Genomic DNA, 14,413 nt, shown 5'->3' with positions numbered 1-14,413 from the left:
AACTTTTGGCTACACCTGTACATGTTCACAAAGTTCACAAAGTCGAAGTAACAGCGAAATGCTCGTAAAGGGAAGGTGGAGCTGTCACTGTGTTGTTATTCTGTGCCAAATAAAAATGTTCTCCAAGTAGCTCAGGCACTCAGTGGACTACGACCGCTCTTAAAGTTACCTGCAACGGCGTAAAATATACGTTTCTTCTTTGCCTAGGCTGGGATCGTCGAATCCACGTAGAATGGTGATAAACGGTACTCTCCCAACACTCCCTGCTTCTTTCTCAACGCTAGGTTCCATTAAGAGCAACACTTAACGCACACATCTTCCACACTACTGGATCTCATCACACGTCGGTGTGCTGGCCTGCGTTGGTGATGACATTTGTCAATAGCCACAGGGACAGGCTTACTTTTAGTGCGGACACACAGCAAACGGGGACCCGTTAAAGACGACAAATTACACAATGTGGATTCCGTAGGCTCTATGCGGGCAAAGCTTGAACTGTTTCCACGACCTCCTAGAAGGAAACGAAGGAGGTGCAGACATCATTCCGCGGCCCCCTGTGTGACCCAAGCGCGCAGTCCAGCCGCTCACCTTGCCCTCCTGGCAGTCGGCGATGCACTTGATGGAGGCCCTGACCAAGTTGCGCACCCCGCGCACTGTGCCCTGTCGGGACAGGATGGCCTTCTCGACGTCCAGCGGACGGCCGCAGCTGACGCCTCCCGGCGACGAAGTCGGCGTATCCTCAAGCTCGCGCAGGTGGAACTTCATCTCGGCGCCGGAGTCGCTGTCGTACGGTGCCTCGTCGTCGCTGCCGGTGCCGCTCGACGCTCCACTGCTGCTGCGTTCGTCCGCTTCCGGAGCTGCCGCCGCCGTGGGAGACTGGGGCGACACCGCGGCCGAGACCACGGACACGCGGACCACGTGGGGCACGGGACTCGTCGCAGGAGGCGGGCTCGTCGCAACGACGTCTGATGCCTCGAGGGCCACCGGGGAACCGTTCACCACCACGGACACCGGCGCCGCCATCACTGGCTCGCGCTGCATTGTTATCTGTCGAAGCAGGGTTCACGAAGCTGGGTCACAATCGCGCACACCGGCTATAAAAGCCGTCGACGCGATAATCACACTTCTTGAGCACAGCACGCCACGCGATTGAAGCCTATGTGGCCCGAGCCATCCTCGAATCTTTCTTCCTGCTGTGCCTATTCAGACGTAGTCCTGTTACGGTGGATGACCGAGGCAGTTGTTGGAACACGGGATACTGGCAAGAAGGCGGAGAGAACACGACACGCTGTAAGACGAAGGCGCTACGAGGCTGGGACGCAATGTACGCGGCGCTCGTGCAGAGACGTGCGCTGCTAAGCGACCGAGGCCATCGTTGAATGAGGCTAGTCTGAGAGCCAGGCCGAAGGTAGCAAGTGCCGCAGCAGCAGCCCTTGGGGGCCGGTCGTGCCGGCTGGCTGGGAGGCTGTGAGAGCGAGCGGACGGGTTCCTCCTTTCCCGAGAGCTGTGAAAGAAAACACGCGTCGAGAAGACTGTGGCGAGATGCTAACAAACTCTCTGTCTCACCCGATCCCGAGAGAAAGGCGAAGGAAGCCGCGCAGAGAAGGAAGCAGAGCCTCCCGAGAGAACAGGTTGTCAGGCGGAGGAGGAGTAAAAACAGGGGAGAGGAGGAAGATGCGGAGGCAGGAGCGGAGTAGTCGCTGGAGACGGCGCGCACGGGCCGGAGCGCGGCAGGTAAACGCGTCACCTGTGCAGGTTTTAATCGATGCCGAGAGATGACGCTGTGCTTCCCGCGCCACAGTTGGTGAAAACAGAATTCGCGGACAGTTGCGGAGAAGTGGTGAAGGTTCTGGGCTTAATATTTAGCGCAGAATAATCAGGAGTCAAGGTTTTTAATCATGAGCCCAGCACAATCACGCTACAACACTTAGAGTTACCTAAATTTAAAATGTACAAATACCTTGGTGTCATGGGCGAATGATGGCAAAGACTACTTCAGGGATCAAAGAGAGGAAATTTTAAAGAAAGCTAAAAGAAACTCAGATGTAATGAAAAATCGAGGTCTCTGGGGATATAACGAATATGAAGTTATTCGATGAATCTGGAAAGGCGCAATGGCACCAGGCTTGACGTTTGCTAACGCCGTGGCACACTGGCAGTACATGGGATCTGACACAACTTCGGCACTCGAAATAAAGCAGATGACAGTCGGTCGGGTGCACATGGAGCAACTACTAATGAGGCAGTTCAAGGTGATATGGGATGGTTGACGTTCGAAGCGTGGCAGTCAAAAAGTTATATGCAGTATGAAGAATGGTAGAGGCAAATGAATGAGAAGCATTGGATGGCAAAGATTTTCAAGTATTTGTACCGGTGCAGTATTGATACGATATGAAGGAGAAGAACAAGATGGCTTGCGTATGCATGCAAATGTCATAAAGAATAAAACGATGAAAAACAATCTTCAAACAAAAAGTACGAGGCTCGGAAAATATCCACTGCAAAAGAGAATGCCGGACAAATGGACAAATTGGCTTTATAGGGCGGCTATAGATCTAAAATTCTAAGGGAAACATTTTTTTGTCAATATCTAAGCCTAGTGGCTTATTTTTTGAGGCTAGGGCTGGGTACTTAAGGACGAAATGCTACCGACAAAAGTTCGATAGTAGAGATGACATTTGCTGCTCCTACATGCAAAGCAGGGAAATGATTGAACATATTATTATACAATGTGAGGCACTTCAACCATGAGTGCACGACGCCGACGCAGGGATTCGAGAAACGCTGGGGGTTTCGGGACACTCATGGGGTGCTAATTTATGAAACGGTCGTTTAGGGGCCTACATGTAGCGGTACGTATAGGTTTTCCTTGTGTGCTTTTCCTCTGACTATTGGTCAAAAAAGAGGCACAATAACAACAAGAACACGACAACGCCGTTCGAGGCGGCAGCAGGGGTACGGCCCAAATTTATTTCAGTGAGCTTTCAGCGTCAGCGTGATTTGAAAATACCGCGCAATTAAACGAGATTGGCTCGCTGCTCGCCCAGCTGGTGCCCCGCCGGGGTAGTGCAGTGGTAAGACGCCCGACTACTGTGCCGGAGTACCCGGGTTCGATACCGACCTCGGCGGCTGCGTTTCGATGGAGGCGAAACGAAGAGGCGTCCGTGTGCTGTGCGATGTCAGTGCACGTTAAAGATCCCCAGGTGGTCCAAATTACCCAGTAACCCTCCACTACGGCTCCTCTTTCTCTCTATCCACTTTCTCTCCCACCTTCACGCCTTCCCTTACGGCGCGGTTCAGGTGTCCACAGCTACAAGTGTGACAGATACTGCGCCTTTCCCTTCCTGTGAACCAATCAATCAATCAATCGCCCAGCTGGAGAAAATCACACTCACATGAAATGCGACAATAAAACAAGTTTACGTCGGTGGTCACCTCTGCTGCAGAATGCAAAAAAGAAAAATAGTTCTGAAACGGGTATGAATTTCTTTACAGTTGACTGATGGTTACTCAGATTTTTGGTCATGCGGGGAAATTCCTCTGTTCAAAATCCTCAAGAGCATCTTCACTTCCTCCCGAAAAAAGAAGATTCCCTTACACAGGAGCGGCCGTGCACACGCTTTGGGATTCTCGCTCTTTGTGCAGTTCCTGATCAAGCTGCACGCATTAAAGCCCCCTTATTTACGAGATGTCGAGCTCGGGTTTAATAACTTTCTTACTATAATCGTTTTTCTTTAAAATTGAACCTTGACATGTGCGATTCAGTGATGAAATTTAAACTGAAAATCATCCATTTTGTGTTAAAAATGACAAAGTATAATTTTTTGCGAAAAGTGTAGTCCACCGTTGCCGTTTTGTAATCGGCGTTATGCGTGCACATTGAGCATGCCTCCTGACGCTAGTGACAGATGTTCTGTAGGTTTCGCCGCGAAAACGGAGTGTGCACAGCGTTTAGTGTATGTTATGTGGAGCAAACAGTAATACAATGAATTTCCAGGATCGGCACTGCACTCTGGTTGAAGTTACCGTCACAGTATCCCAGGGGGTGGTCTCTGTGCTCCGTAGAGAGAATGAGCGAAGGGATGAACATCAGGGGGTATATTATACAAACTTGACAGTATTCTCTGTGACACTTCCTACAATTTACAATTTACGCTGTCACTATTCGCGGATCTCACTATCAGCTGGTGCTGTCATGCAACACGCAAATTTTACCCTGAGCTCTTTGGATTAGCTCCTGAGCTGCAACAATGTCCACGTCACTTGCGTGAACAAAAAAAGAACAGTTATTTTCATTTTTACTGGGGAGCTCACTGTTCATTTTATTCTGTTTTATTTTACGGACGCAAGTAAAGAGCGTCCCTCTCATGCATGAATAAAGACACAGGAGATTTGGGTTTGTTATTGTTTATTGAATAAGACCCAATATTCGACATAAATTCACAGAGCTGCCAAGCAGTTAATCAACCACTCACTCTACAATGAGAGTGGGGACTGGCGAGAGCATATAGTAGTCCCGAATAAATGACGGCAGAAAAGCGCCATTTCAAAATAGACTTGCCAATCCGTTCTTGCATCTGTCACGCTTAGCGTGCACTACGTCGGTATGGGTACACGGCCACTTTTATGCAACGCAGGTATTTTCCTCTATTCCCCATTTAAGCCAAAATCCTGTTGTCTGTGCATGTGAAGCCCGCAATACACCAACGCCCCAAAAGTACACCGGTGCACCTTCCGAATACCCTCCTGTACTTCCCTCTACCCACCACAAGGCTACACAGCAGCGGAGCGAAAGAGTGATACGTTGAAATCAAATTAAAAGATGCAACGGAAAGAAGACCAATTTAAAAGCGAAATCTACTACAGCCAGTAGCGCAGCCTTGCGTTTCACATGACCACGTCGTGTGATCACTCGTGATTCTTTTTTTTTTTTTTCTAGTTGCTTGTGCAGGAGCCGGCTTCGTTGAGGTGTCGGCCTTGCAGCCTTTACAGCAACCTAAAAGCGTGATTACTGAGTGCACAGCGTATCCCGGGCCGGGCTCTCCAGTCTCGCGTTCGCAGGCACTTTCTGCGTCTTGTGATGGGGGCGGGTGGGCCGCGATGGCCGACCTCTCGGGCGTGGTGACCCGGACGCGTTGATGCCTGGCCACCCACGAAACATCACTCGGCGGGCGATGATTAATGGCGTCTGCGGCCGCCAGAATACGCGCTGTGTGGGCATGGAGCATGTGATGGGCACTCGAAAGCATCCCGCCTCCGAATTCGAGAACAGGGGGAGTGGCACCACCCTGAAGAGGTGATTTCCTCGGTCTGACCCTTGACTAACCTCAGCACTCCTTTCTATTACACCGACTTTCTACGCCTCGTAGCGATCCTTCGTCGATTCATTCGCTCTGCGAAACGTTTAGAGAAACTTTCTTGGCATACAGTTATGTCATGCCGCTCCTTGCCTCCCGATGCATGCCACATTACGCGAGGGGCACACAGAATGAAGATCTGTCATCCGCTAGTTGGTGAAATATGGTATGGTAAGGTGCGGTAACGTATGGTATGCTATGGTCTTGTCTCGTGCCACTGTGACGTTATTAATGCGAAAGCATTCGACTTCCTATTAACACAAACTATACGGCGGCAGCGGCATCGTCCATGGCACAAAAATCACCAAGATGCCTCCGGCAGGCGATAGTCGGCAGGGGACATGATGCGGACGCTGATCCGTCGACGGTCTGTGTGACGTCATGAGACCACACGTCATGGCTGAAAAAAAAAAAATGCAGGAACTGCCAACAACGGACGGACGGACGGACGGACGGACGGACGGACGGGCGGGCGGGCGGGCGGGCGGGCGGACGGACAGACAGACAGACAGACAGACAGACAGACAGACAGACAGACAGACAGACAGACAGACAGACAGACAGACAGACAGACAGACAGACAGACAGACAGACAGACAGACAGACAGACAGACAGACAGACAGACAGACAGACAGACAGACAGACAGACAGACAGACAGACAGACAGACAGACAGACAGACAGACAGACAGACAGACAGACAGACAGACAGACAGACAGACAGACAGACAGACAGACAGACAGACAGACAGACAGACAGACAGACAGACAGACAGACAGACAGACAGACAGACAGACAGACAGACAGACAGACAGACAGACAGACAGACAGACAGACAGACAGACAGACAGACAGACAGACAGACAGACAGACAGACAGACAGACAGACAGACAGACAGACAGACAGACAGACAGACAGACAGACAGACAGACAGACAGACAGACAGACAGACAGACAGACAGACAGACAGACAGACAGACAGACAGACAGACAGACAGACAGACAGACAGACAGACAGACAGACAGACAGACAGACAGACAGACAGACAGACAGACAGACAGACAGACAGACAGACAGACAGACAGACAGACAGACAGACAGACAGACAGACAGACAGACAGACAGACAGACAGACAGACAGACAGACAGACAGACAGACAGACAGACAGACAGACAGACAGACAGACAGACAGACAGACAGACAGACAGACAGACAGACAGACAGACAGACAGACAGACAGACAGACAGACAGACAGACAGACAGACAGACAGACAGACAGACAGACAGACAGACAGACAGACAGACAGACAGACAGACAGACAGACAGACAGACAGACAGACAGACAGACAGACAGACAGACAGACAGACAGACAGACAGACAGACAGACAGACAGACAGACAGACAGACAGACAGACAGACAGACAGACAGACAGACAGACAGACAGACAGACAGACAGACAGACAGACAGACAGACAGACAGACAGACAGACAGACAGACAGACAGACAGACAGACAGACAGACAGACAGACAGACAGACAGACAGACAGACAGACAGACAGACAGACAGACAGACAGACAGACAGACAGACAGACAGACAGACAGACAGACAGACAGACAGACAGACAGACAGACAGACAGACAGACAGACAGACAGACAGACAGACAGACAGACAGACAGACAGACAGACAGACAGACAGACAGACAGACAGACAGACAGACAGACAGACAGACAGACAGACAGACAGACAGACAGACAGACAGACAGACAGACAGACAGACAGACAGACAGACAGACAGACAGACAGACAGACAGACAGACAGACAGACAGACAGACAGACAGACAGACAGACAGACAGACAGACAGACAGACAGACAGACAGACAGACAGACAGACAGACAGACAGACAGACAGACAGACAGACAGACAGACAGACAGACAGACAGACAGACAGACAGACAGACAGACAGACAGACAGACAGACAGACAGACAGACAGACAGACAGACAGACAGACAGACAGACAGACAGACAGACAGACAGACAGACAGACAGACAGACAGACAGACAGACAGACAGACAGACAGACAGACAGACAGACAGACAGACAGACAGACAGACAGACAGACAGACAGACAGACAGACAGACAGACAGACAGACAGACAGACAGACAGACAGACAGACAGACAGACAGACAGACAGACAGACAGACAGACAGACAGACAGACAGACAGACAGACAGACAGACAGACAGACAGACAGACAGACAGACAGACAGACAGACAGACAGACAGACAGACAGACAGACAGACAGACAGACAGACAGACAGACAGACAGACAGACAGACAGACAGACAGACAGACAGACAGACAGACAGACAGACAGACAGACAGACAGACAGACAGACAGACAGACAGACAGACAGACAGACAGACAGACAGACAGACAGACAGACAGACAGACAGACAGACAGACAGACAGACAGACAGACAGACAGACAGACAGACAGACAGACAGACAGACAGACAGACAGACAGACAGACAGACAGACAGACAGACAGACAGACAGACAGACAGACAGACAGACAGACAGACAGACAGACAGACAGACAGACAGACAGACAGACAGACAGACAGACAGGGGCATGTACAAACATGCGTAGTGTGGACATATGGCTTATAGTTATTGTAATGCATTATCATTCCCATAAGTAAGTAGTCTTCTGCCGAATTTCGTAGCGTGAGCTAACTGGCCGCGCTCTCGCTGGCTTCGTGTGGCTCTCCGGCGACCGTACTGAGCATGCCAGAGGAGCGAGTGACGTCACTACGCGCAGCTCGCGAGCCTTGCCGTCGCCATTGGTTAACAGGAAAGGAGAGGCGCAGTATCTGTCACACTTGCTCTGTGGACTCCTGTGCCGCTCTAATGAAAGGTAGAAAGGTGGGAGAGAAAGTGGAAAGAAAGAGGAGCCGTAGTGGAGGGCTGTGGAGTAATGTCGACTCCCTGTGGATCTTTAACGGGCACTGATATCGCGGAGGTGGAGGAAGGTTGCTGCTCCTGGCACTACGGGGCTGGGACTGGTAGCCCACCGCCGTTTGCGGCGGGGGCTAGCCTGCCACCGGTAGTTGTACCTGTTGTGGAGGGAAAAAGTAATAATAAATAGGCAAACCCTCCTATCAAAGTACTGTGTTGGAGCCATAGAGATGGTTGCTTGCTATTTTACCAATTGAGAAGCAGCAACGAGAACAAGAATAATCATTAGAAATGCAATAATAAATAAACGATTTACAATTTACTTCTACATAATGTCTCGTCTTTAATTTAACCATAATTACTCATACCAAGGGTAACCAGCTGTGTTGTCATGGAGAACCAAGATAATTGATAAATCTTAACCAAGATAAGCAACTGGAATAGCTAGAGGTGTAACGAAAACCAAGGTAAACGACGAAGCTTAACCAAGATAAACCAGTACGTACCTTAAGCTACGTGTATCCTGACATAGCTGAGCAAGACCCTGCGGTTTTGTACCATGGGACGTCTCGCTATATATTCTTGTACGTTGTTTTTTGATTCAAAAATAAACTTTAAATTTCAACTTCAACATAAATCCACTGCCATTTTTTTCCTGCAGATCATTTTTTCACTTTTAAGCAGAAAAGGAAGCGTCGACGCCAAGTGTGTTCGGTAACCCAATTTATGTATTACATACACTGCAGGAGATACTGCAGGACAAAGCGTTGCTTCTCCGCAGCACACCAATCTGGTACTTTGCAGTAAAGCCCTATTTGTATAGTACTTACAAACTGCACTATGTATCAGGGCACTAAGACAATATTCGGCTCAAGGCTGCGCAAAAATTTCGTGACGATGTCTTCCACATGAGGACGCGTTCCTATCAAATGAAGCACGACTACTGCAGGAATTTATAGGCGACTACACGCCTCTATAGATGCTACTGTCGCCAAGATTACGGCAGCGATAACTGTCATTTCATTTGGGCGAAAATGGAGAAACTACCGTGGCGCCGTTTTTCGCTTCACAATAGGAAACGGCAAGTTAATAAATCAAATCCTCTTCCCCCTCCGCCACCATCTTCCTCTTCTATCTACTTCTGGGGCACTTATGATTAATTTACGTAAAACTACTACTGCCCCCGCCAAGAGTCTTCACCTACGACTTGTAGTGGAATGAACGTCACTCGCAAATGCACATGCAATGGAGCATTAATTCAAAGCACATGCCAGGCAGTAAGCTTCCCAACCACAACAAGAAACCTTCTTCTAGCATTTCAAGGCACTTTGGTCTTAACTGGTGCCGGGATTAATTCATTTTGCGGCTCAAGAGAAAAGCCTTTCCAAGAGCTTCGATCAGCTTAGCTTTTCACGTCATTGAAACAGCGCGTGCGGTTTAAAGCTGGACGAAGGGATGAAGTGTTGAATCCAACGCGAAGCTACGGATTGAGCAAATATTTCAACTTGCGCTGAGACTGTGCCTTATGAGATTTAAATTTTATTCTCCCTCTGCATATATCCAGGCATCAAGATCCCGATCCTTGGTCTAGTGTTGAGAATTCTAAAGTAATGACCTGTGGACGACAATTACTCATCCATTGAACGTGAAACTTTATTGGTTGAAATAACTCTACGCAATAACATTCTGTAGCATGGCATAAGTTTTGCGCAAGAAAAACAACAAAAATGAAAACTGCAGGAATTATATGACCCATGAATTAGAAAGAGTTTAGATAATATTTTAGCGCAATTTTTAACATTGTGGGTTTATTAGTGGTGCTAAATTAAGTGCGTCAAATATGTCCCATCAGCCTGATAGTCGCTCTTAAAAAGTAAGACAAAAGTGGTACAAGGTCGCACTAAGTGGCAAATGAAAAACACATTTACATCAAATGGAGTGTCGCCTACACGTCCCTTCAGCCTTTATGTCTGTGTGTCTCGTTGAAAACATTAGCTTTGTTTGTGAAAATATGCAGAGCACTGGATGCAGAGCGGGACGCGACATGTTTCACACTCGTCATTGGCGCGTGCTTCCTTCCAAATAGAGCAAAATTATTGTAAGCACCTATAAAAAAACGAAGATCGCGTCCCAGTTCGTTTTTGCAAATAAGCGGCTTCATGCCTGTCGGTAGTATGGATTTTCAGTTGGAGTTTAGTGTGAAATAGGCAGCACTGGAAAATACGGAAGTCATAGACCAGTTCGCGCCGGCTAAGAGCCATGGATCGCGACTTGGTGGCCTAACAACGGAAGCCGAGTGACCGCGCAGCGCAGGGCCATGGATCGGCCTGAGCGCGCATGTATAATCGTTGCTGACCCGTGACTTCGTTGTTCTAGTGTTCAGTATTGTGCGGCGAGTAAGTATACTCGCCAGACCATGAAATACAGGCGAGGATCGAAGCACTGAATTTCGGTACCAGCCAGTTCCCACACCGAGCCGGAACCAAGTTGAAGAATAAGCTGCTTACGAGATGCTGACCTCGGAAACAAATGAGCTCTGCTTCGTGTACGTATAACTTTAATGAAATGCCGGCGAAGGACGGTTTAATGCGTCATGACGTTGGCCAAGCGTCGACCCGGGGTTATGTCCTACTCTGTATTACATCATTTTGACCCGTTTGGGGTGGGCCGTGAGGCTTGTGCTTTTCGAGCGCACCCCGGGCCTGCTGGACGGCCCATAGTTGACTGTCCTTGTCCGTACAATTTGCACAGCACTTTGAAGTTCGGGTGGATATGTCTTGGATGTAGCTTCGGTCGGGAACCTGGCACAGTCCCACATGATGTACCATTGGTCCGCCGGACCCACTTCACATGCACTGCACACATCACACATCACTGTCTGGGTGAAGGACGTGTAGCACTGACGAGGCGAGGAGTGACCCGGTTTGTATTTGCCTTAGGATGACCGCCTCCTCCCGGCTAAGTGCCCGGTGAGGAGGCGGCATTGTCCGTCGAGCTAGGCGGTAACACTTAGTAACTTCCTCGTAACTGGTCATTCAGTCATTTGTTTCGAACCACCACTCGTAACAGTCCCTCTCGGGGGCACTGAAGGTAAGCGCTCGCGCCGCCGAATGGGCCGTCTAGTTGTGAGGATGCACAATCTCCCGCGTGCGCCGGGAATCACTTGATGAGGATGGTGTTGCCGCGGTCTTGGAGCTGGTGCTTACCGATGATGGCGCGCGCCGGCGCGCACACTCGCCCATTGGCAAAGTTGCGCATGGCGTTCCTTGATTCGTTGAGCACGGTGTGGCACTCATGTTGCTGTTGTTGCGACTGAAGGAAGAAGGAAAAGAAAATGCACGGGACTGCTACTGTCTCTGTAGCTGAGCCACCTCCGCTGCCTCGCGCGAACAGAAGAGATTTGATTGATTGGTTTATAGGAAGGGAAAAGCGCGGTAACTGTCTCACTTGCTTTCTGTGAAGACCTCAACCGCGCCTTAAGGGAAAGGAGGAAGGTGGGAGTGAAAGTGGAAAGAGAGAAGGAGGAGCCATAGTGGAGGGCTACGGAGTAATTTCGACCACCTGGGGTTCTTTAACGTGCGCTGACATAGCACAGCACACGGACGCCTCCTCGTTTCACCTCCATCGAAACGGAGCCGCCGATGAAATCCCACAGCACACGAACAGAAGAGAAAATAGAGAAGAAAGAAAAAGAAGAGTGGGAGAAAGACGCACGTTGCAACAGCCGTCGTCCACCACTGAAGCGGTGGCGGGTGCAATAACGACCTACAACAGGTACAACCACCGGTGGCAGGCTATAGCCTCCGCCTCAAACGGCGGGGACCTACCAATCCCAGCTCCGTAGGGCCAGAGCAACTAGCCCCCTAACCATATTCGTTGTTGTTGCGACTGAAAGAAGAAGGAAAAGAAAATTCACGGGCCTGCTACCGGCTCTGATCTCTGTAGCTGAGCCAATAAAAAAATAAAAAAAAAAAAAACTGATTTATTTATAGGGAGGGAAAGGTAGCTGAGCCACATCCGCTGCCTCGTGTGAACAGAAGAGAAAATAGAGAAGAACGAAAAAGAAGGAGAGAGAGAGAGAGAGATACGCGTCGCAACAGCCGTCGTCCACCATCGAAACGGTAGTGGGTGCAATGACAGCCTACAACGGATAAAAATATGGTGACAGGCTAGCCCCAGCCTCAAGCGGCGGGGACCTACCAATCCCAGCTCCGTAGGGCCAGAGCAACCAGCCCCCTAACCGATGTTGTTGTTGTTGCGACTGAAAGAAGAAGGAAAAGAAAATGCACGGGCCTGCTACCGGCTCTGTAGCTGAGCCACCTCCGCTGCCTCGTGTGGACAGAAGAGAAAGAACGAAAATGAAGGAGAGAGATGGTTTGGTTTGGTTTGGTTTGTGGGGTTTAACGTCCCAAAGCAACTCAAGCTATGAGAGACGCCGTAGTGGAGGACTCCGGAAATTTCGACCATCTGGGGTTCTTTAACGTGCACTGACATCGCACAGCACACGGGCGCCTTGCTTTTCGCCTCCATCGAAAAGCTGCCGCCGAGGCCGGGATTCGATCCCGCGTCCTTGGGAACAGTAGTCGAGCGCCGTAACCACTGCGCCACAGAGACGCGTCGCAACAGCCGTCGTCCACCACCGAAACGGTAGCGGGTGCAATGAAGGCCTACAACAGATAAAAATATGGTGGCAGGCTAGCCCCAGCCTCAAGCAGCAGTGACCTACCAGTCCCAGCCCCGTAGGGCCAGGAGCAGCCCCACCATAAAACGTCTAAGGACACAAAACAAACCTTCAGGTATTTGTCCCTAGCACAGGATGATGCTTACGAGCTGTATAATATCTTAAGTTTTTTTTTTCTTTCTCTTTAGAGTTCTTCCATTGTTTCATTACAGCAAGCATTCATTTTTTATGTAAATAAGCAAATAAATAAATAAATAAATAAATCAGTTTTTATTTCTTACATAAAATAAAAAGAAAGAGGAGGGCTCGAAGAAAATGTGGAAGTGTCCACTTGAAGAGCTTCGAGCGTCCTATTCACAAGGCACACAGCGAGAGCTCAGAGAAGACGCAAATGATTATACAATAGAAAGCGTATAGATAAGATATGATGTTACAGTCCTTATTTCGAGACAAAAAAATATTCTAGCATATGTTGTTACTTATATCTTTGATATTAATGCATTCAACATGAAGGTTGTTAAGTAGGGTAGGCAGAGCATGACGGAGAATTTGTTCAGTTTTTTCAAGCATGAGGAAGGAGCAAATTTTATTACTGCGTGTATTGTGCTGACGTATTATAGGGGTCAAATTAGCAAGTGTGCCAAGAAATTCCTCTGAATCACGTTTGAACCTTTTTACAAGTTAGAATGAGTACATAATATGGATGGGAACAATATTATTTTAATGAAAATATTAGCTGTGTTCACGGTAATCAATATTTGCTATGCTACTAAGTACTCTTTTCTGCAGGAAATATATACGATTTAAATTACCAAGTGTTATTTTACCCCACATAAAGAGGCAGGAATTGATATATGAAAGAAAAAGTACATGGATAGATATGTATTTTAACGGCTAACGGAAAGGGGTATTTAAATTTAGCTATGGCCCCAGCTGCTTTTGCTATCTGTATGGTACCATGGTTAACATATGCATCCCATGACCTATGTTTTTGAAAATAGACATCAAGAGATTTAACAGAATCTACAATTTGCCTATCGGAGTTACCTGAGGTACATTTAGTATCTTATGCGATAGTTGCTTGTCTCGTGGAGAATATAACTGTCTTTGTTTTATTACCGTTGATCTGTAAAGAATTTGTTGAGCTCTAAGCGCCTAGTTCTTTAAGGGTGATGTTAATATTAGCTAGAAGGGAGTGGTAGGAACTACTGCGCAATAATATCGGTGTGTCATCTGCACATGTTACATATTGGATATTAGAAGATATTAGAAGTCACGTTATATCGTTTATGTAAAAAATAAATATAAGGGGGCCAAGTATGCTTCTTCGGGGGACACCAGATTTTATGGGCTTGTGGGCAAATAAACTGTTCGTAATATAATATCTGTTAAG

General features: G+C 48.5%; 1 protein-coding gene across 1 annotated transcript in view; it reads right to left on the bottom strand.

Annotated features, from left to right (window-relative positions):
* The window catches only part of LOC146191433 (glutaredoxin domain-containing cysteine-rich protein CG31559-like), a 100,471-nt gene extending 99,005 nt beyond the window's left edge, over positions 1–1,466 (bottom strand). The window contains exon 1 of the mRNA XM_084601974.1: positions 589–1,466. Within this exon, the coding sequence (XP_084458100.1) occupies positions 589–1,041 (453 nt within the window). The 5' untranslated portion in view covers positions 1,042–1,466. The remainder of the gene's footprint in view (positions 1–588) is intronic.
* Positions 1,467–14,413: the final 12,947 nt, after the last annotated feature.

This window comes from Amblyomma maculatum, chromosome 4, assembly GCF_055883805.1.
Source record: "Amblyomma maculatum isolate TAMU_Amacu chromosome 4, ASM5588380v1, whole genome shotgun sequence".
NCBI classification, from domain to species: Eukaryota; Metazoa; Arthropoda; class Arachnida; order Ixodida; family Ixodidae; genus Amblyomma; species Amblyomma maculatum.
Note: the sequence above shows the minus strand (reverse complement) of the source record. Positions and strands in the feature narration are given on the sequence as shown.